General features: G+C 41.2%; 2 protein-coding genes across 2 annotated transcripts; one reads left to right on the top strand and one right to left on the bottom strand.

The window, feature by feature from the left end:
* Window positions 1-11,917: 11,917 nt before the first annotated feature.
* Window positions 11,918-12,871, top strand: LOC119812905 (olfactory receptor 1P1-like). The gene has a single exon (XM_038327923.1). It carries the CDS (start codon window positions 11,918-11,920, stop codon window positions 12,869-12,871), a length of 954 nt encoding a protein of 317 aa, XP_038183851.1.
* A 9,343-nt stretch (window positions 12,872-22,214) lies between these two features.
* LOC119813144 (olfactory receptor 3A1) lies at window positions 22,215-23,162 on the bottom strand. The gene has a single exon (XM_038328296.1). It carries the CDS (start codon window positions 23,160-23,162, stop codon window positions 22,215-22,217), a length of 948 nt encoding a protein of 315 aa, XP_038184224.1.
* Between the last annotated feature and the right edge of the window lie 550 nt (window positions 23,163-23,712).

The following is a 23,712-nucleotide window of genomic DNA, read 5'->3' as shown; positions in this document are numbered from 1 at the left end:
GTATATTACATCTTCAGGACTTAGGTCTTAGAGTCAGGCTGAGATTTGTGTCCCTCTAAACTCTCTGTATAGTATTTGGTGGCTCATTTCACCTAGTATATGATGTGATAAAGAGATATGACGATTCTATGTAACTTGTGGGGACTTTATGAGGGTCCAGGAAGAGCATGGTCATTGTACAGCTGGTACTGCTATGTGGCTAGACCAAGCCATGATAAGTACTCTGTCTGCAATGTCCTCAGACCTACCTGAAGTCAGCAGACATTGTCATAAGACATCCTGGACCTGTAACCTTCACCCCTGTTCCACAAGTAGCTTTGTGCAAGCAACTACACTAGCACCTGGGACCAGGCATTCTTGGAACAGCATCCTTGTGTTCTGCTTAGATGGAGAAGATAGGAATGGGATAAATGTTGAAAAGTATAAGCTCACAGTTTCTGGTCCATGAGCAGAAGGAGCAAAAAGTGTTGTCCTGGATGGAGCCTGAGGAGGAGGTACCTTCCAAAGAGCAGCCAAATGGATCTTAGTAATAAGATTGGGAACCTGCCAGTGGGTTATAAAGTCTCCTGAACCATCACTCTCTCAGGTCTTCATTCAGATCCAAGTCACAGTAATTGTTTGAGCCTCATGGAAACTCATCTGCTTGTGCCCTTAGGGGACATGTGGATCTCAGGAGTGATTTGGAGACTATTGGAGAGAATGTCTCCAAGGTTCAAGCTCTGAGCTGACCTATTCCATCCTCACTGTTGGGATTTCTCTTTCGCTGCTGTTCAGACTCTATTAGAAATTACGGCTTGGGAGTTGCAAAGCCCCTGGTATAATTGAGATCTGCTATTTCTGCAAGCCTATACCTAGGTCTTTCTGCTGTTTAGAGTCTCAAAGAAAGAGACTCACAGTTCATCATCTCACTAGGATTGACCAGAGAAGCATCAGAGTGCAGTCATGCTTTCTTTAATGTAGCATGCTGATGGCAGGTCTCCAGATTTTCCAGATTCTGAGAGATGAAAAGAGTCTACAGAATCTAGACCATCTAATATATGTCACCTTCATAGTAGCCCTAATGATAGTGGTTTCCCTGTGATCTAGTACCTCCTGTGGCAGAGAAGTCACTGCCTTCTACAGAAGGTGGTGATGAATACTGTAAGCCCAGACTGGCTCACCAGTTGCTGGCTTTGACAGATATTGATTACAGCTGCCTTTGGTCAACATTTGCTAAGAAATATACCACTGAAATAAAAACAGAAATAATAATAAACACATCCTCATGAAGTTAAAATAATTTAATAAATTGTATGTAATTCTTTTTAACTTTTGGTCCTGGTATTTTGCTTCATTTTATTTTTATTCGTAATTTTTTAGTTATTTTATATACCAACCACAGTTTCCCCTCCCTCCGCTTCTCCTATTTCCTCTACCCAATTTCCTTTTACCCACCACATCCATTCCTTCTTCTTCTCTATTTAGGTGGGGTAAGGGCTCCAATAGGAATCAACAAAGCATGTCATATCAAGTTGGGGCAGAATCAAGCTTCTTCCCCTGAAACAAGGCTGAAGATGGCATCCCACCATAGGGAATAGGTTTCAAAGAGCCAGCTCATGCGTCATGGAGAGGTCCTGGTCCCACTTCTAAGGGCTCCACAAAAGACCAAGCTACACAACTGTCACCCAGATGCAGGAGGTCTTGGTTGGTCCTATGCCAGCTCCCTACCTGTCCACCCAGAGTCTGTGAGATCCCACAAGCTCAGGTCAGCTGTCTCTGTGGGTTTCCCCATCATGATCTTGATCCCTCACCTTTCTCATATAATCCTTCTACTCTGTCTTCAACCGGCCTCCCAGAGCTAGGTCCAGTGCTTATCTGTGGATCTCTGCATCTTCTTCCATCAGGTACTCAATGAGGACTGCATGGTGACAATTAGTGTAATCACTAATCTGATTACAGAGCAAGGCCAGTTCAGGCCCCCTCTCCACTATTGTTAGGGATCATCCTTGTAGATTCCTGGGTGTTTCCCTAACACCAGGTTTTCTTCCTAACCTCATAATGGCCTCCTCTATCAAGATATCTCGTTCATTACCCTTCCCCTCCTTCCTGCCCCTAACTTAACCATCTTGATTCCTCACTTTCTCATGCCCCCTCCCCTCCCTTCTACTCCCCCATCCCAGTTTGCCCAGGACATCTCATCTATTTCCTCTTCCCGTGCAGATCCATGCATCCCTCTTGGGTCCTTCTGAAACTGAAAAGCTTCTGTAAGGCAAAGAACACTGTCAATAAGACAAAATGGCACCCTACAGACTGGAAAAGGATTTTCACCAACACCATATTTGACAGGGGACTCATATTCAAAATATATGAAGAACTCAAGAAACTAGACATCAAATACAGAATAATCCAATTAAAAATGAGGTACAGACTTAAACAGAATTCTCCATAGAAGAATCTCAAATGACTGAGATACACTTAAAGCATTCAACACCTTGCTATCAGGGAAAGGCAAATAAAAAACAATGAGATCCCATCTTACACCTGTCAGGATAACTAAGATCAAAAATGCTAAAGACAGCCTATGTTGGAGAGGATGTGGAGTAAGGGGAACACTCCTCCACTGCTGGTGGAAATGCAAACTTGTACAACCACTTTGGAAATCAGTATGACAGTTTCTCAGAAAATTGGGAATCAATCTACCTCAAGACCTAGCAATACAACTCTTGGGCATATACCCAAAGGATGCTCAACCATACCACAAGGACATTTGCTCAACAATGTTCATAGCAGCATTATTCGTAATAGCCAGAAACTGGAAACAATCTAGATGGCCCTCAACCAAAGAATGTATCTTTTTTAAATGTGGTATATCTACACAATGAGTATTATTCAGTGGGAAAAAAAACTATGACATCATGAAATTTGTAGGCAAATAAATGGAACTAGAAAAAAATTATCCTGAGTCAGGTAATCCACGCCCAAAAAGACAAACACAGTATGTAAGCAAAGGATAACCAGGCTATAATCCTCAGTACCAGAGAAGCTATATATGTAATTCTTTAAATAGTATATATGTTTTAATTATATGCATTCTTAAAATATCACATGGTACATAGTTCACACTTAGAATGTATTAATTTATTTTAGCATTTTTATTTATTGAGAAATGAGGACTAAACCTGAGGCCTTGCACTGGCCATAGAAGTGCTGTAACACTAAATCAAAATGTCAACTCCCTTATTATTTGGTTATTTATATATTAATCTGTGCAAAATTTACCATGTGTTCTTCTATTTTTTCCTAATAATCATGTTTGTTTGTTTTGAGACTGGGTCCCTTTATGTCAGCATGGCCATCCTGGAACACTTTATGTAGACCAGGCTGGCCTCAGACTCACAGAGCTCTGCCTGCCTCTGCCTCCCAAGTGCTGGGATTAAATGTGTATGCTACCTCACTCAGTACATTAATCATATCTTTAGTATGGGTCTGGGTGACTGAGCCTGGCATATAGGGACTGCTGTAGATTGAGCTTCCATCCTTAAACTCCACTTACACAGGCAGAAATGAAACTTTTAAAATTGAATTATGGGATCAGAGTGTTTAGAAGTTTGTGTATGACAGGGTTAAGCTTCTCCTTGGAAGACTGGATCAAGAGTAACACCAAAACAGTGACAGACCATTCTAAAGATCTTTGGAGGTCCCTCATGGCAAAGTGCGGGAGTAGACACCGTGCTGAGGTATCTGGTGGTTGTTGGCATTTATTCGTCATGAAAACAATGATTTTAAGGTTAGTATCAGCGGGTTCTTCTTGATGTCCTGAGAATTAATGAAGGGAAATGACACACTGATAACTGCCAATATTGAAGTCACAATCTAGGAGCATACAGGAATCCCCCCAGGGTACATGGAGGGTCATTCATTCCTCTGTAGAGACAAATGTGCTGAAAACCAAACCAGGATCTGACTGTGAGGCCCTAAGTTTGCAGCTCATTTCAGTGCTCAGTCATGCCAATGTCATGATTAGAGAAGGGAACTGGGGAGGACATGGGACTCTGTGATAAGGAATGGGATCCCTCGGCACTGGGGTACAGCATGGGGAAGTCTCTAGTCTTTGAGTTGCCTCGGTTACTCTGCAACTTCTTTGTTATCTTGGGCCTCATACTCACTGTGGAAGAGAATCATTCTGCTTTGAAGAAAAGCCTTCAGTCAGTGCTCACAGCTGTGACAATTCACCTGGACACCATCACTATCTTCAAACCTTCATGCCCCTGGTCCTTTGAGATGGAGAGATAAGGCTGCTTTGGGAGGAGATTCCATACTGCACAAACCAAAAGAGCCTGGGGTATCTTCAATGGACATCAGCAGGAATGTGTGTAGGAGTGATTTCTTCCGTGAGTTGTTAGGTCACTATTGTTTTGGGGGAGCAAAGCTGGAAACCTCATAGACCACATCTTGTACATGTGTGTATATATACATATATGTATATACACACACACACACACACACACACACACACATTTGGCCAGGAACACACAAAGCCTCTTCTTTTGCCTTTGAAGTACATCATATAGGATGACATAATTTGTCCAAATAGTAGACACGTTATTCTGGTCATTTGGAAAGAGTGACATGTACAGACATGCGTATAGAACAATGCTACTTTTCTGCTATCATTGATAGGCAACTTGCAAAAGATTATTACTATGATATTACACTAGTATTGCTTTTTCAAAGTTTAAATGTATTAGTTGTACTCTTTCCTAAAGATGAACATTCTTTCTCTCTTTGCCTTTATTTTCTCCTCTTACCTCCCCTCTCTTCAGTCACCAACATGTACCAGTGGGATATCCTTACCTACCTTTATGCACTGTTATGATCCATTAGTATAATTATTTTGTTGTCCTGTGATCCAATATGTAACCTATAAGAACCCTTCAAATTAGCGCCATTAAGACCAATCTTGGGATCTTACTCTTTGAACTCCTTACAGAACCAAGCAATTACTGGAGTGACCTTACAAAGACTGAGGAAAAATGCATACTGAAGGGACAATGACAATTATTTCATATGTGTGTGTTATATGTATGTATACATAAATTATATGTGTTTACTGTTTCAAAAAACTCACACAATGAAACAATTTCAGCAGAAGCTTGTGATTTACTTTAAGGAGGGTGTGTCCAAAGGAGATTTTATTTAGTTAGATGAGGTAGTATTCTCTAGTTCAGTCTAGGGAACAGAGAGTTAATGAGTTTTCTTGGAAGACGTCCAATGCTACTGGACCACATCTTTCTCCTTTTCAAGAACTTGTTCCTGAGGGAATGTGTGCGTCCTGAGGCAATTGCTAAGCTCCAGCTTCCCACAAGAGATGGAGTCTCACACTGGTTCTTCTGGGAAATAAATACATGGGTAAGTCCTCTGACAGCCCAGGGCTGGAACTCTTCATGTGGTATTATTGGGGTCCTGATGTTGAGTAACAGAGCTCAACCTTCAGTCCTTCTACATGGGGTATGTAGGGCTCCCCTGAGCTCCAGAGGAGGCTTCAGGATGTGATCTTATTAGACTCCACTTGGAAGAGAAACAGCCGCTGAGTCTCAGGAAACTTTCCATGTTACATTGATCAACACGGAGGACTGAAGAAGAGGCCACAGGTCATAGTGATGGTGACAGGGACACACACAGGCAGTATGGTGAGCTCACAGCTAGGGTAGGGCACCATCCTTAAAGGACCCCTGTTACCACCAGAGAAGCAGAATGTCAGGACCTGGGAGAAAACGTAAATAAGGTTTGCTTTCCATTTCTAAAGAGAAAGTAGAGGGGACGATTTTAATCACCGGACAGTGAAAGCACAACGTAGTCTTGGCAACTGCAGTGCTTGGGAGGAATGATGGTGTACATTTCACATCTTTCCAACCAAAAGGCAGGATTCCTATGGAAGTCAGTGTGGTCAACAAACACTCTAGTGGACAGGTTCAGAAAACAGGCTGCAGGGCGGGCAGATGAAGGAGGAGCCCTAAGGCTGGTGTAGCCAGTAAAGGGTTTGAGAACAAGGAGCATGGAGTGAGGTAGAGCCATCCCTGTGGGCAGGAGCAGAAGCAAGTGAAAGAAATCTTCCCCTTCACATAGGGAACCCTGAGTGCATCTTTCAGCCTGGCCATAAGTCTCATGCTCTCATCCTAGATTGTACATTCAGAATGGAGAGTATTCTAAGGGGAAAGTAGGTCCATGCTTTGCCTGGAATTTGCTTTCTGGGGGTGGATCCTGTATACTAGAATCTGCATCAAAGGCAAGCCTGTACATGACCCATTGAACACAACTGCAGACAGAAAAGAGACTAGCCAGGGGACAGTCCCTTCTGGATTTCTTCCTCATGAAGTCAGGGTGACTGACTTTTTGTTTGGTTTATCGTGCCACAGTTTATGAGGGCAGAATGGAGCAGAAGAGCCCAATGTTCCTGCCTTCCTGGCTCCATTCTGATCATCTCTTTGTTCCTGACATCAGCTCAGGCACTGCAGAATAGCAGTGGAAATGAAAGGGGGGCGCTGGCCTTTCATGTGGTGGCGAAGGTGGAGTTAGCAATTATAGTGACTAATTATTGTGTTAAAATAGAGGCAGTGAAATTTAATTTTTGACTAACCAGTTCCAGAAAGGGTTTACAGTCTTTGGGAACTGGTATGAATTTAATGAAGGGATAGGATAGCGGCTGCTGAAGGAGCTTCCATTTTCAAGGAATGTGAAGAGCAGCGTCCAGACCTGAAGTTCAGGTATGGGTTGGCAGAAAATCTTCCTAGCTAAGGAATTTAAAACTATCTCATTAGACTAACAGTACACATATAACAACAGTGGGACTGTTTGTGGAAAAGATAAGGGTCGGGTCCCTAGGAGACCACCTGTACTGAGCTAGCCCAGAAAGACAGCTAAGGAGCCAAAAAGCATGGTCTGTTAGACCACCATGGAAGAAAGACCCTGTCACTGAATAATAGCTGCCAAAAGGAACTGATTTTGGTTCAAGCATGGTTTCTGAAAGGCTATCGCTCTGTCTAAAGCACACCACACCACAGTAGGCCATTTGGAATCAATAAGGGTAGAGCTCACACCCAGGTTCTGCTGGTTTCTCATGCGTGACCTTCAGGTAACTCATGACCCTTACCTTCCTTTCTTAGCACAGGGTTGCAGTGAGGTCTGCTAGTCCCTCTGAGAGGATTTAAGATGTAAGAGTTTCGGCATCAGAGTCCATAAAGAACCCATTGCATTCAGGTCTGCTGCCTTGTTTTTTGCTTTTTTTTTCCTATTCTACTCAAGCTTCAACTGAGGCACTGGCAGAAACACACTGTTGAGTTTTCCAGAAAGTGTCTCCTTCCTCAAGTTTGGGTGATCTTTCTTTTCTCCTGAACTCTCAGGTCTGGCATAGCCAGGCTTTCAGTGTAATATATTCTGTCCTAGTCCAGGGGAGGAGCTGTCCTCTCAGATCCCAAACACCCTGATGTCTCTCCTTAGCAGTTCAGAATCTCACTTGTCCTTTCCATCTCTGCCCTAGTATGTTACTGGTGGCAGTGAGTGCACTTTCCCTTGCACACAGATGAGCTGCAATGTTCTGTCTGCATTAGCATCCTGTGTTCCAGGGGCATGCTGTATGTCTCTCAACCACAGCATGTTACAAGTATGTATTGTGTTTTCAGTCTGGATGAACACACTAAAAGAACTAAGACAGGGAACTAAGGAATGCTGAGGTCATGAGAAATAATTCTCTCCAGGGAAGAGCACACCAGTTGGTAATGAATACCAAATGATCAGCCCTGAAAACATGATTACAAAGAACATTATACTGAGCAGGCTGTATTTATGTGTGTGCATATATATATGTATGTATATATATATATTGTATGTATATATGCATAAATGTGTGTATACATATATATATATTAATATAACAACAATTAGTAAAAAAGAATCAATGAATTTGTTGAGAACAAGCTGAGATGTATGGGAGGTTTTAAAGGGAAGGGGAAAATGATGCAATCATATTATAATCTCAAAAGATGATAGAAATAATAATTTTTTAAAGGCATCAGAAGAAGGAAACAAAACAACAGTAGCCTATAGAGAGTGTCATGTGAGCCCATCATACCATCAGGTGAATGGTATAATGGAGAGGAACCGGGGTATAGTTGGCTCATTGTTTATTATTTAAAGTTAGACTTAAGAATTTCCACTAGTGATTTAATTGCAATTGTATTATAATCATATTTTTTAATTGAGTTCACCTAAAAACAAGAGAGAAGAGTCAAATTGATATGGTCCAGAAAAGGTCCAAATTTTGGAGTCTGGGGAAAGTTTCATGGTGTGTCAGAAAAGATCTCTGGGCACCAGCTTCCTCACAAACAAATGGAGATAAATGGTCAAACAAGGCAAACTAGATGAAGAGCTCTGAACAATATCTCAGAATATTCTCAAAAGATGCTTGCTAGTGTTAATAGAGTTCAATGAATGACTCTTTGACACTAAAACCTTCCAGGATATATGGTTATTCTTAATCTTTAAAACTACATGCAGAATCTAGGAAAGTGGTTATGTTTATAAAAGCGGGGTCATTCCATCTTAGAAGAACTTGCTTCGGGTTCCAGCACTTTACTTCGTTTCTTCCCATGGGGTTCTCAGATTCTTGAAATGGATCTTTGGATTTTATTTTTTATTACTGTAGCTCCTTCTCCTTTTCTCATTATTTTATTCTCTTTGACTTTGGCATCTGAATTTGGAAAGCATATCTTAAGGTTTAATTTCACAAAATAGGTTCTTATTTCTAGAACACCTGTTTAATATTGCCTGTATCCATGTAGGTTGTAATAAATCACATTTTTATGTTGAAATATGTTAAAATAAACTATAGCTACTGCGGTATTACACCCCTAAAAATTCAGTCTGTATCGTAAGAAGAAGCCTCTTACATATCCCCTAAAAAGCATTTTAATTCTTCCACTGGCCCATATTCAGATTACTCTAAATATTCTACAAACTTTTCCTTTCGATATAAGTGATCACATGAGGCTTGTCCAGGACCCTGCATTGCACATGGTTGCTAGGATTCCCAGTGCAGACTTCAGTCATTAGCAGCTCGTTTTGTACAGCAAGGACTGACTGAGGAGGGTACCATGCCCTCCCTGCCCTGTATCAGAATCATCTGGAGCTTGTTGGAAGCCTGAGTCCCTAGGCTGCAGCCCCAGCTCTGATGCAGAACAGACCACCTTCCAGACACATGTTGACACCTGCAGTCTGGAGTCCAGGGGCACTGCTGTCTCACCATGGATCCCTTCACCAACTGGTAGGCATTTGGGTTGTTTTCAACTTTTGTCTATAATGAATAATGTTAAGAAGTTTATGTACATATTTTTGCTTTCCTGGGTATAAGGGGGCTATATAACCCTATGATGAGCCTTTTGAGAAATGTCACATTGTTTTTCTTATTGGTCACACTGTTTCACATTCCACCAGCAGGGTCCTAGGGCCTCAGTGTTTTCTCATCCTTGATACAGTTTATGTTACCTGACTTACTGGCCTGATGACCTAGAGAAGGAGGGAAGTGGCATCTCATTTTGTGTGTGTGTGTGTGTGTGTGTGTGTGTGTCACTCTCCTTTGAAACAATTTGTTTGTTGGTGTCCACAGAAAATATTTTCTATATGAAAACATCAGTGCAGACAGCTATGCCTTCTGGAAGACAGTTACATAGACTGGAAGGAAAGTACATCTTACCGTATGGTTTCAGTAAAGTTGCTTGGGAAATTGTATGCTGGAAAATGTTTAAAATTTATCACTGTTAGCTATTGTCTCCTTATCAAGTTGTAACTGTTGCTTATATATTCTAGATAAAATGTTAAACCCTACTCCCCAAATGGAGCACATTGGTACATGCCCAGGATCTAAAACTCAGGAGGTGGAGTCAGAAGGATCAGTAGTTCTAGGTTATCCTTAGCTATGTAGAAAATTTAAAGACAGAACCTGTCTTAAAGAATAAAAGCCCTCACACTTTCTAAATTCTTGGGAATATCCTTCAAAGTACAAATGTTTTAATTATTTAAATTAGAGCGTAATTCAAATTCATTTTTAATTTAATTAAAATTAAATGCAATTTGATGGTGTTTTCTTTAGTGTCATGTTATCATGTGACATGTACTTTGATGTCATTTCTAAGAAACTATTGATTTACTTGAAAATTGTGACTTGTATTTTATTCAAAACCTTTCACAGTTTTAGTTCTTATGTGTTAGGCCTTTGTCCATTCTGAATTAGTGCTGTATATGCTCTGAGGTAGGGGTTCTAATTCATCCCTTTGTGTGTAGACAAACTGTGGGATATAACTAAAAACCGTTTGTTACTTTTCTGATGTTGAGCTTCATTTTGATTTTAAATGTCTTTTCTTCTTCTTGTTTTCCTCCGCTTTGCTCTTGTCCTTGTGTATTGTATGGTTTATTGAATCTTGTGAAGGTGTTTGAGGCAGTGTATTCTCCTTTGCTGTGCTAATAATATTTCATAAGCTCTGATGTGTGAAATTATTATGATTATTTTCTAGACATTAGTAATTTACATTAAATTTAAATTACTTTATTTTGTAACTGACACATAATTTCACATATTTATGTGTAGGCTATGATAATCCAACACATGTAGAATAGTGACCTTTAGAGGGAGTAAGAGTCCTGGGATGTGTTTGGGAAGGTAGTGCCCAATGCATAGTTATTAAGGAGGAAGTGACAGTGTTCTCCAACACACTCAGTGACCTTGCTCTACAATAACCTACATATTTTATAGAATGCAGATTGTAAAATACCTTTTTGTTAATATTAATTTTCTACTAAATACATTTAATATTTTCCCAGTTGATGAGCCATTTTTACTTTCTAATTTTTCTACTGTCTTCTTTAAGTCCTGTAATTAACCTTAATTGAATTTTTTTGGAAAGTATAAGTTGAATCATTGTCGGTTTTGTGAAACTAGGTTAGCTCTATCGTCTTATGCAGTATATATTTTGTAATTTAAGTAGGAAACTGGAAGTGATTTGTGTACATTGGCATAAATGTAATAAAGCAATCATGTATACACTCATATACATGTTTTGTCATTTTGTATAGCATTTATATCTGTTTATTTAAATGGGCTCTCATGTAGCCCAGACTGGACTCAAGTTCACTATGTAGAGGAGGATAGCCATTAACTGCTGACCTTTCTACCTCCATATCCCATGAGCTAGAATCACAAGTGCCTCCCCCAGTTTTGCAATTCTAGACAGCAGAGGTTTTGATCTTTTTTTCCTGTTTCACTGAATCTCTGAGAATAGTCTAGATATCACAGGTCTTTACTAAGTAGATTTCTTACTGGAGAAACATGATTTCTAGAAGAATGGGAAGAATGAGCTGTTGTCTTCAGAATATTAAGTTCGTGACACTGTTGGATCAGAACGGCTGCCCAGAGATCCAAGAGTGGTTTGAGTGGGTTTGGCAGGCTGAATCCAAATGGCCTAAGATTTCAGTGTAGACAGTTTTGTCTGAGGTTAAAGATTATTACTGTTAGTTTTCGGGCACTGAACCAGAATGCAGAATTGACCTTCAGTGCCTACAGAGCACATAAAAGTGGGTGAGCAAATCTTCTTAGATCCTTATAGCATTGCTAAATAAAATTATAATACAATCAAAAATATGGTAGCCAGATGAAATGTAGAAAATCAGCCAAGAAGATTGTTTCAATGGTCATCATTTGCATCTTGCAGAACTTTCTGGAAAAGCATCTTGGGCAGTCTGCATTAAGTGGCCTATGAATAAACCAGATGGTTACTAGGTAACACTGTGATTCTTCTCTAGAGCTCAGAGAAGGGTGTGTGCAGCAATCATCCAGAGTGAATCATCTCAGAAAGCAAGCTCAGGACTTCCCTCATTGACCTCAGTGCTCATGGCAAGAGGGAACCAGACCAGCACCTTTGAGTTCCTCCTCTGGGGACTCTCAGAGCACCCAGAGCAGCAGCACATCCTCTTCCTGCTCTTCCTGTGGATGTACCTGGTCACCGTGGCTGGCAATCTGCTCATTGTCCTGGCCATTGTTACTGATGTACGACTCCACACCCCCATGTACTTCTTCCTCACCAGCCTGTCCTGTGCTGACATCCTTTTCACCTCCACCACGGTACCCAAGGCCCTGGTGAACATCCACTCCCAGAGCAGGACCATCTCCTATGCAGGATGCCTGGTCCAGCTCTACTTCTTCTTAACCTTTGGAGACATGGACATCTTCCTCCTGGCCACAATGGCCTATGACCGATTTGTGGCCATTTGTCACCCTCTGCACTACACAATGATCATGAGTTTCAGGCGTTGTTCACTCTTGGTGGCAGCCTGCTGGACCCTTACAAATCTTGTTGCCATGACACACACCTTCCTCATGTTCCGTCTCTCCTTCTGTTCCAAGAAAGTCATTCCAGACTTCTTCTGTGACCTGGAACCCTTGATGAAGATCGCTTGCTCTGACACCCGAATTAATGAGCTTGTGCTTCTCTTCTTGGGGGGTGCCGTCATATTAATCCCCTTTTTGCTCATCCTTGTGTCTTATATCCGCATTGTGTCAGCTATCCTCAGAGTCCCTTCTGCGCAGGGAAGGCTCAAGGCCTTTTCTACCTGTGGGTCCCACCTTGCTGTGGTGGCCCTGTTCTTTGGAACAGTGATAAGGGCTTATCTGTGCCCCTCATCCTCCTCCTCCAATTCAGTGGTAGAGGACACAGCAGCTGCTGTCATGTATACAGTGGTGACTCCCCTGCTGAATCCCTTCATTTACAGCCTGCGGAACAAAGACATGAAGGGGGCACTTGTCAGAATTGTCAGGGACAAAGTCTCCTTCTCCTGGGCCCAATGACTTCTGCAGAGAAACTGAAGGTGTACTCCATTCACTTGCTGAGGTCTTCCAGTAATTTCTGCCTCAAGTGTCTCCTTCTAAATCCTACATATGTTCTATCACAGCCCTGCTCACTCACTCCTCACCTCAAATTTCTTAGATTTGAGGAAAATAAAGGATTTCATTATGCTTTGGCTTGTTAAAAAAAATTTTTCTTTGTTCATTTATTTAATAATTGCATTCACTAGAATGACAATTGCTGTGGGATAATGCTCTTGTACACTGTAAGATTTGTCACTCATTAGTTTAATAAAATTTTGATTGGCCAGTAGCCAGGCAGGAAGTATAGGCAGGACAACCAGGCAGGAAGTAGAGGTGGGTCGATGAAAACAGGAGAATTCTGGGAAGAGGAAAGCTCATTTCTGCAATTGAGACCCAGCCACAGAGCAAGCAAGATGTGACTGCCCCACTAAAAAAGGTACCAAGCCACGTGATTAACATAGACAAGAATAATGAGCTAATATAAGTTATAAGAGCTAATTAAGATGCCTGAGCTAATGGGCCAATCAGTTTTATAATTAATGTAGACTTTTGTATAATTTCTTTGAGACTTACTGACAGTAGGATCTGGGCAGGACAAAAACCACAGACAACAGAATAGCGCCCAACATGGGGCACCAGATGAACTCCTACAACTCATAAACATTTTCAGTAATGTAGCAGGATTCAAGATTAACACAAAAGAATCAGTAGCCCTCCTTTACACAGATGATTAATGGGCTGAGAAAGAAATCAGAGTAACATCACCCTTCACAATAGCCACAAATAGCATAAAATATCTCAGAGTAACTCTAACCAAACAAGTAGAAGACCTGTATGACAAGAACTTTCAATCCTTGAAAAAAGAAATTGGAGAAGACACCAGAAAGTAGAAAGATTTCCCATGCTCTTGGGTAGGTAGAATTAATATAGTAAAAATGGCAATCTTACCAAATTATAGATTCAATGCAATGCCCATAAAATCCTAGCAAAATTCTTCACAGAACTCAAAAGAACAATACTCAACTTCATATGGAAAAGCAAAAAACCCAGGATAGCCAAAACAATCCTTTACAATAAAGGGACTTATGGGGGCATCACAATCCCTGACTTCAAACTCTACTACAGAGCTACAATACTAAAAACAGCCTGGTATTGGCATAAAAACAGACAGGAGGACCAATGGAACCAAATCAAAGACCTAGATATTAATCCACATACCTACAAACACCTAATTATTGACAAAGAATCAAAAAATAAAATGGTAAAAAGAAAGCATATTTAACAAATGGTTAACTGGATATCATCATGTAAAAGAGGGAAAATATCTATCACCTTGCACAAATCTCAAGTCCAAATGTATCAAAGACCTCAACATAAAGCCAGCCATACTGAACCTCATAGAAGAGAAAGTGGGAAGTACACTTGAACACACTGGCACAGGAGACTACTTCCTAAATATAACCCCAGTAGCACAGACACTGAGAAAAAACAATTTAAAATGGGACCTCCTGAAACTGGAAAGTTTCTGTATAGCAAAGGATACAGTCAACAAGACAAAACAGCAGCCTACAGAATGGGAAAAGATCTTCACCATCCCCACATCAGAGAGAGGATTGATCTTCAAAATATACAAAGAACTCAAGAAATTGGTCATCAAAAGAAGAAATAATCCAATAAAAAAATGGAGTACAGAACTAAACAGAGAACTCTCAAAAGAGGATTCTAAAATGGCTGAAAGACACTTAAGGAAATGCTCAGCATCCTTAGCCATCAGAGAAATGCAAATCAAAACAACTCTGAGATTCCATCTTACACTTGTAAGAATCACTAAGATCAAAAACACTGATGAAAATTTATACTGGAGAGGTTGTGGGGTAAAGGGACCATTCCTGTATTGCTGGTGGGAATGCAAACTGGCACAGCCCCTTTGGATATCAGTATGGTGATTTCTCAGAAAATTAGAAAACAACTTCCTCAAGACCAAGCAATACCACTTTGGGTATGTACCCAAAGGATGCTCAATCATACCACAAGGGCTTGTACTCAACTATGTTCATAACAGCATTGTTTGTTGTAGCCAGAACCTGGAAACAACCTAAATGCCCCTCGACTGAAGAATGGATAAGGAAATGTGGTATGTTTACACAATGAGTTCCAGGGACAAGGTTGTTGCACTACTACACACCAGAAAAAAAATAATGACATCTTGAAATTTACAGGCAAATTGATGGCTCTAGAAAACATCATATTGAGTGAGGTAACCCAGTCCCATGAGGACAAATATCATATGTACTCACTCATAAGTGGCTTTTAGACATAAAGCAAAGAAAACCAGCCTACAAATCACAATCCCAGAGAACCTAGACAACAATGAGGACCCTAAGAGAGACATACATAGATCTAATCTACATGGAAAGTAGAAAAAGACAAGATCTCCTGAGTAAATTGGGAGCATGGGGACCTTGGGGGAGGGTTGAAGAGGAGGGGAGAAGGAAGGGGAGCAAAGAAAATGTATAGCTCAATAAAATCAACTTAAAAATTAGACAAAAAAAGAAAGAGAAAGCACCAGCATGATCTACACAAGTCCTGGAAGACTTTCTGAACACGCTGAAACTTGGGCTAGACTCCTGTGGATTCCATGATTTAAGGGAGGCTGAGGATGAGTTCCAGGGACAGGGTTGTTGCAGGGGCTCATTTATGTTTGTGAGACCATTTGGTCTGCAATCTACATCCAAACAAACTCTACAGACAGCCTCCAGACAAAGTCTATATTGGGAAGAACCCACCTTATAGATATGTCTAGAAAAGCAACAAGATGACTCCTGCCACACTGCTGAACATGCAACTTGCATAATGCCACTGGGATTCATCTGAGCTGCCTACAGCATATCACAAAGTCACATGAGCCCACTAGTAGCCCTCTCATGAATCTCCTCTGAGCAGTGACAGTTCCCCCTTGGAACTCCCTGTGATGAAAATCCCTCCTAACTCTCAGTGGTGAAGAGTTCAGTTTTTCAGGATGCCTGATGCAGAGGAAGTAGGAGTGAGCAGTGAACTAATCCCTGCATTCTCTTAAACACAGAGAGAATATGCTTCTTAAGAATGAAGAGGTCAGGGGAAAGGGGACCGGAAAAGGAGCCAGGGACTCTGAGTCACTGTCCTGGTTCTTCCCTTAAGTGGATTCTCCCTTCGAGTAACATTGAAAAACTCTGTATGACGCGAAGTTTGAGGTGATAACAGACATCCCTTCTCTTTTTTGTAAGAGCTGAGGATGAACCTGTAAGCATACTCATTGAGGCTGCACATCAAACCATGGAGGTTTCATGAAGGAGGCTGAGGAGCTGCACACGCTCTACTATCCAATGGGGTGTGTGCATGACTGGGGTATAAGTGAAGAAAAAGCAAGCTGATATCTCCTTTGTCGAGGCAGTGTCATGCTCTGGGAAGTCAGAAGTTGGCCCTTCTATAAAAAGTAGGAGGATTAGGGGAGATATGTAAAAGGAAACATCTCAGCCCTCAACACAGCCTCAGTGTCTCATACTTTCTGACATTTAAGTTTTCTCACACAGTTGAAGTGAAGCCGGATGATGTCAGTCCCACTGAACAATAGGGCCACTGTGATGGAGGAGTGTCTATGTGTTACTTTCATTATTAATAAAGAAACTGCCTTGGCCTTTAAGAGACAGAAAATTAGGTAGGCGGAGTAGACAGAACAGAATTGTGGGAGAAAGGAAGCAGAGTTGGGGAGACACTTCAGGCAGTCGCCATAGTGAGTCGCCATGCCTCTCCTCTCCGAGATGGACGCAGGTTAAGATTTCTCCTGGTAAGCGATCCACCTCGTGGTGCTACATGGATTACTAAATATGGGTTAATTAGCCAATAAGAGGCTGAAACTATGGGCCAGGCAGTGTTTTAAAAGAATACAGTTTCCGTGTAATTATTTTGGATAAAGCTAGCCTGGTGGTGGGACGCAGCCCCCCTGCTCCATCTACACCACTGAGGCATAGATAATGTGACTATGTCTTTACTGGTCTTCCTGGAAGCAAGAGGTACAGTTGGAAACTAGAAGAGGCCTTCCCAAGATGTCTTTTTCCCAGATGTCATCCCAGGGCCTTTGAGCAGAGAGGAGCCATTTTTCAGTCTGAACTTGAACCTGAAAGCAAGATGTCCTGGGAGGGAGGCAGTTGTAGAGGGAAAGTCCCTTCAGTCGCAGCTCCCTAAGGAGTCCACAAGAGTGTAGGTCTTTCTCCAGGGAGCTCATTAGAGAAGGCCACTGGGAAGAGGGCTTGGGATATGAACACGATTCTGGAAGTGGTGGGCTGTCCTGGAAGTGGTGGAGTGGATCGACAGGAAGGTATAATGTTGATACATCAGAGATAGAAGATTTGGGTTTCTCATTTTGTATGGACCAGCAATAACCAGTTCTAACAGCTCCAAAGTCATTAGTGTAGAAAAAAGGCAACAGACTGATGGAAGTTGTTGGAAATGAGGGTTGAGGATGTGCCAGCAAGTTAAGGAATGCCAGGAGCCAGTACAACTGGAGACATGAAATAGTTTCTCCCCTAGGGGCCTCAAGGAAGAACCTATAAGGCCTTTACATTAGTTTATTAGACTTGTCTCAGACTTTTGGCCTCCAGAGTGATGAAATAAGAGATTTCTGTGGTTTTAAGGCATTTGGTTTATAGAAATGTATTTCAGTAGCACTAAGGAGTTGACTCAATGTCTAGGCATCTTGTCTGAACTTGAGAATTTCTCCAGTTCCTGGACAAAATGTGAGCACAAATTCTGACCAAGGAGTGGGGCTAGACGTGATGGTACAGAAAGATTTACCTGATATAGGGGAACTTTCCCCACTACAGAACTGAATGTCCTTACGAAGATGCTTGGAGTTGGTCCTACTGAACCCCTGAGATGTGTGTGGAAGCTCAGGCAGAACAATGGCAAACACATTAGAGGAGCACTCAGGAAGGGGCCAGAAGGCCATGGGAGCAAAGACCTTACATGGGACCAGAGGAATCATTGCTTAAGTTTCCTGGTAGTCTCCAGAGGACATTCGTGTAGTGAGGAAATAGGCTGAAGGCTGATGGAAACAGAATCTTCCAGAAGCTCAGCATCGGTGGCCTTACGTCTATATTTTGCTTTTCTCTGAAGGCCGATGGTGTTGTATATATATCCTGTATTTTTACATCTTCCTTTGTAAAGTATCGGTTAGCCTCTTTTGTCTATCTGAACCCCATATTAGGACTTCTGTTAGAACTGTAAGAGATACAAAGTTTCCCTCTGACATCACTGAGTTTTGGAATTCCTAAAGGATTTGTTTGATTTCCTAGTACATGTTGATTGTCAGGCGAACGTATCTGACAAAAGTCTGTCTTCGTCCACAGTTCTGATCTTATACAGCATTTTTTTCTTTTGCTGTTTATCACACATGTTTTATAGGTTACCAAGTTTACATCTAATTGTAATGGAACACTTGTAACAAATTGATATAAAATTTAGAGTGTACACAAAAATAAGCATTAAATATATCAAATACTTGGCTTGAAAGAAAACCAGGAAGGCCTAAAAGATGTCACAGATACAACATCGATACAATGTTTAATGTAAAGTCCTTTTATTCTGGGCTTCACACAAACAAAGATAATTCATTTAATAAAAATATAAAACTCAATTTGGGCAGATGAGGCTCTAAAAAGTAAAGGGAGGTGAGGACTAGGGGATTATGTGGGGGGGGGGGGTACATGGCAAAAGTGCCATCTTGGAACATGAATAGTGTTTTCCAATCAATACAAAGGTTATACAATGTATATGGGTATTAAAACATGCTAGCCCATGAATACGTACAATTTTCACTTACCAGATAAGTTTTATTTAATTAATAATAAAGGAAGTAAATTTTTAAAATATACACAAACTAAACAAAGGGGCAACCACCCCATTCCCCAAAAATTTGATGTCAAGTCCAAAGAGAATCCCAATTACCTAAAAGTCAGTAGATAACTCCAAAATGACAGTCTTGGTTCATCTTAAGTTGGACTATACAAAGAGCGGTATTCCTCAAGAGCCTGTGGATTGGGTTTCTGCTTGCCAGACAAGGCCTTTTCCCTTAAATATCAAGCCCATGCAAGTCTCCAGACACCTTTGGTTTCTATTCACATGTACCTGTTATGCATTAAGTCCACACTAGTAGCATCTGGCTCTTCGCAGCTCCTCCTCCACCACAAACTCCCAGACTGCTCCAGTCCACAGCTTCTCTTCTCTCAGCTACTTGTCCTCCTTATAACCCACCTGGTTTCTCCACATCACACTGCTCCAGACCTGTCCATGTTCAGTCAGCTTCTTTTCTCTCTGCTCTGGACTCTTCCAGATGCCTCTGGCTGCTCTCTCTCAAACCTACAATAAAACCCTCCTAAATTGGAGGGGTCAGTTGATTGTTTCTTTTCTGTGTGCTCACCTACACCAGAACAATTTGCTGACAGAAGAGAATATGCAAATAACAAATATATCAATATTTATCTATGCTTCCATCAATCCAACCATTTATAGATAACTAACCACATTTATAAAGGAATTCAAATTAAAGAACACTGCAATGTTGTATTTAATTGTTAAAGACAAAAGATATATTTATAATACCCAGTGAGCTCAAAGATGTGCAGTAACAGACATCCTCACACAGTGCCAATCAATACGTAAAATGCTGCACAATTTTTTGGCAAAAGAAAGGCAGAATACTTACCAAAATTCAAATTTGTCTTTGTATTTCCTTTAGCACATGCACCCACACTTATATATTACTTGTAGAAATTTAACCAATAGAGGTAATTGCATATGCATGGAAACACAGATAAATATTAATCTCAGAATTATTAACACTTAGAAAAGCAAAAAGTATAAACGAGTTAGTGGAGTAGACCATTGTTAATATATAAGGTAGAATATTTTATAGCTATTAAAGTGGATAAGATATGCTTGTATACTGATTTCTATAATTATATGATGTAAAAGATGAGATTTAGTGGTAAAGCAATGTGTTGTTTTGAATGTGTGTTTGAGTGGGTGTGTGGAGCACTGTTGTAGTCCTGGTGTAGAAAGGCAATGGTGACATTCTGCACCATTTGAGCTTTTACAACACGATGTACTTCATGTCTCATGGCAAATTTAAATTGTGAAGATATTTCTAGTTTGGAACAAAAATAAGCAGGACTTTACTTTCAAAGGAAAAAGAAGCTTCCAAATTGTTCAAGAAACCCTGTGATGTCTCTGGGTAAACAGAGAAGTGGGATTACTGCCTAAAGTGTTTCTTTGTGTTACTGATGTCAGTTTTTCCGTTTCACCTAGCGATGGAGCCATATCAAGTCACTAGGCAAGTCACCCTTGAAGCGTGGAGTGAATAGCTATATACTGGGAAGACCTGAGGCTCCAGGGTCTTGAAGGCAAACAAGCTGTGTTTCACTGTGGTGTTAAATGTTGATGATGAGAAGCGATGGTGGAAGAAGTGACCACTCCCTGCACTCATAGGATGAGAATCTTTCTAGACACTTAGACTAACAAAACCAGACAACATTAGTGGTGAAAGAGCCATGAAGATTGCTTTGTCCCTCCTGCCAAATACAAGTCAAGAGAGTTAAGGAGTTTTCTCAAGGTCAACGACATAATGGACAGCAGAGGATATGAGCTGAGAACTCTTGATGTTTTCCCAGACCCCTATAGGAATCTCATTGTTTGTATCCTGAAGTTTGTCTGATGAGTCAAAATAGATCAAGAAAGATGCATCTTTCTATCTGTTTTTGAAGCATTAGCAGGGATGAATCAAAAGGCAGGAATGTGAACCCGGTGTTAGTCACAATCTGTTTGATTCATGACCAACATTGCCTTATCCTTGCTTTATTTTCTCATCTGGCAGACATTCTTCCTGACTTTATAGGTGCCTCTCTGTCTAGAGAAAGGACAACTGAGTCCCCAAGCACTCCAGCACACTCATCAAAACTTGAGATATTGCTTTCTTAGGACAGGGACTGGCAACAATAACAGCTTTGGGGCTGTAAGGAACTGGTTGCTGTTGGACCACACAGAATGGGAAGTCCAAATCATCTATCTCTGGCATACAAATGTTATCCCTCTCAAATCTTTTAATAGCTTCTTTCTGTCTTATCATTCTTTGAATTCTTTCCCATCTCCTATTCTATCCCTGGAGCCCGTGTCACCATCTCTAATGCTTCTGTTATTTCTTCTCAAGGCCTTTACTTGAACTTCTATCCTGATTTCTCTTTATTTCCTTATCACTTATTTGTATTTTCCCACAAAAGCTCTGCCTCCAATCTTGTTGTATGTCCCCCTTCCATACTCTCCCTTTCCACCTCTATCTTAGCCATCCCCCAGTCTGCCTACCCACATCAAATATCATGGAGTAGTTAAGCCATAGATTCAGGTCAAAAGAGAATATTGGAAATGAAGTAGAGAAGCATCAATTAGACAGTAACACTTTCAAAAACAAGTAATTAATCTAAAAAAAAAAAACACGTAGGAGGAAGATGTACCTAAGCAATGACTAGATTGATGACTGACAAACAGAAAACAGGATAAGAGAACACTCTAGGTTAGAACCCTCTCCCGCTGACAGGGTGAGGCACCACAATGCAGTCTACATTCACACATGAATTTTTGGTTTGGAGGTTTATGGCAAAGAGTGAGAATTTGGAGAGGAACTTAACATTGAGTAATGGGAGTTGAAATGTTTAGATGTTTAGATTAGGAATTCTTATCTTTTAAAGGTTTAGAAACAAACAAGCATGGTAATTGAGGGAAGCTCATTTTGCACCATAACTTTTCTTACATGTAAGTGGAGTTTTAATATTTACAGTCAGGTATATGAGCTGCACCCAGCTTCCAAGTTCTCTAGGAAATGTGAAACCACAGAGAAAGCTGCTTCGAATTTCCTCTGAACTTTGTAAGAGTTTTATAAGAGGAAGGAGCTTTTTCCAGGCTTGGGTTGCACAGACAGACCAACTAGTCTAGAACTTGAGGAATAAATAATACTCCCCAGAAGGATGCTTTCTGAGACCCTTTGGGAACTCCAGCTAAGGGGAAGATACAGTGAATAAAGGTGGAACTCATCAAAGGGCAGACAGGGGAGAACCTATGTACACACCATAGTCTACCACGGTACAACTTCTTTGGGGACAATAACTGTTATCCCTAAACCTAAGCTCTGAGATGGAAAGAGTTCTGAACAATCTGTTGTAGTGTTTGACACTACAGAACACCCCCATCCCCAGGTTTACTTTTAAAAGTAATAGATGGAAGGAGCCCTAAGACCTCCTTAAGCTGCTGCCCTCTTCCCTGTGAATACCCTCCAGAAGGCAGCCTGCACATCAGGGTTCCTGAGGCTGTAGATGAGTGGGTTTACCATGGGGTTGATGACAGTGTTGAAAATCCCAATAGCTTTATCCTTATCTGAAAGTTTGATGGACCCGAGTCTCATGTAGTTAAAGATGCCTGTGCCATAGAATATGGCAACCACGGTAAGGTGAGAGCTGCATGTGGAGAAGGCTTTCTTCCTGCCTTCAGCAGAGCGGATTCGCAGAACTGCAGCTGCCACATGGATGTAGGACATGAAAATGAGTGCCATGGGGGTTCCTGCCATTATGAAACCCACTGCAAAGAGCAGCAGCTCATTGAGCTGGGTGCTGGAGCAGGAGAGCTGGAAGAGCTGGGGCAGGTCACAGTAGAAGTGATTGATCACGTTGGGGCCACAGAAGTTGAGTGTGGATATGGCCACAGTGTGTGTCAGTGCATTGCTGAAGGCACAAGCCCAGGATGTGGCCACCAAGATCCTCTGGACTGTGTGGTTCATGCGGGTGCTGTAGGTGAGGGGCCGGCAGATGGCCAGGAACCGGTCATAAGCCATGGCTGTCAACAGGAAGCAGTCAACCCCAACCAGCAGATGGAAGAAGAAGAGCTGTGTGAGGCAGTCCCCATATGGAATTGTACGCTTGTGGGCCAAGAGCCGAAACAACATGCAGGGAATGGTGACGCTGATGCACCCCACGTCCATCACTGAAAGATTCCCCAGGAAGAAATACATGGGAGTGTGGAGCTTGGGTTCCACCAAGACAGCTGCCAGGATGCTAAGGTTGCCCCCAACCGTGGTCATGTAAGCCAAGAGGAAGAGTATGAAGACAAGTGGCCACAGCTCTAGTGTCTCCACCAAGCCCAACAGGATGAATTCAGTAACCGTTGTTCCATTGGCTCTCGGCTTTGGCTGCATGAGTTCCTCTAAAGAAACAACCAAGTAGGAAAACAATCAGATCTCTTAATGAATTGAGGAAATGTAAATCACAGCTGCTGGAAAGCACACCAATTAGAAGCTAAAAAGGGGAGCTTATATCATTCCCTCCCTTCCCATTCCTCCCTCCAAATGATATGATTATATAATAATCTCAAAAAAATATAAGAAATAATTTTTAAAATGTAACCTGTTGTTTTTGAGGTATAGCCTTTAAAGGAACATGTGTGTCAATGTGTTTATAACATGTATCAGACCAATTGCCTAGTGTACACACAAATCACAGGCCAAATCCATACTTCATTCTAAAGAAAAAACAGCCCAGTTTTGGTCCTGTAGAAGAGTGAGCTTTGCTAGAGGACAGCATCTGATTTTTCTGGGAGGATGAGGGCAGAGAAAGATGGCACCATTATATTTAATTTTACAATACTTGTAACATTCGCAACACTAATCCTGAGAAACAAGCAAAAAAAAAAAAAAACAAAGTTTGTATGTTGGAAAGAAACTCTAACAGCAAAAATAAAAGAGCTGT

The sequence above is a fragment of the Arvicola amphibius genome, chromosome 4, assembly GCF_903992535.2.
Source record: "Arvicola amphibius chromosome 4, mArvAmp1.2, whole genome shotgun sequence".
NCBI classification, from domain to species: Eukaryota; Metazoa; Chordata; class Mammalia; order Rodentia; family Cricetidae; genus Arvicola; species Arvicola amphibius.
This window is presented reverse-complemented; position numbering and strand designations above follow the sequence as displayed.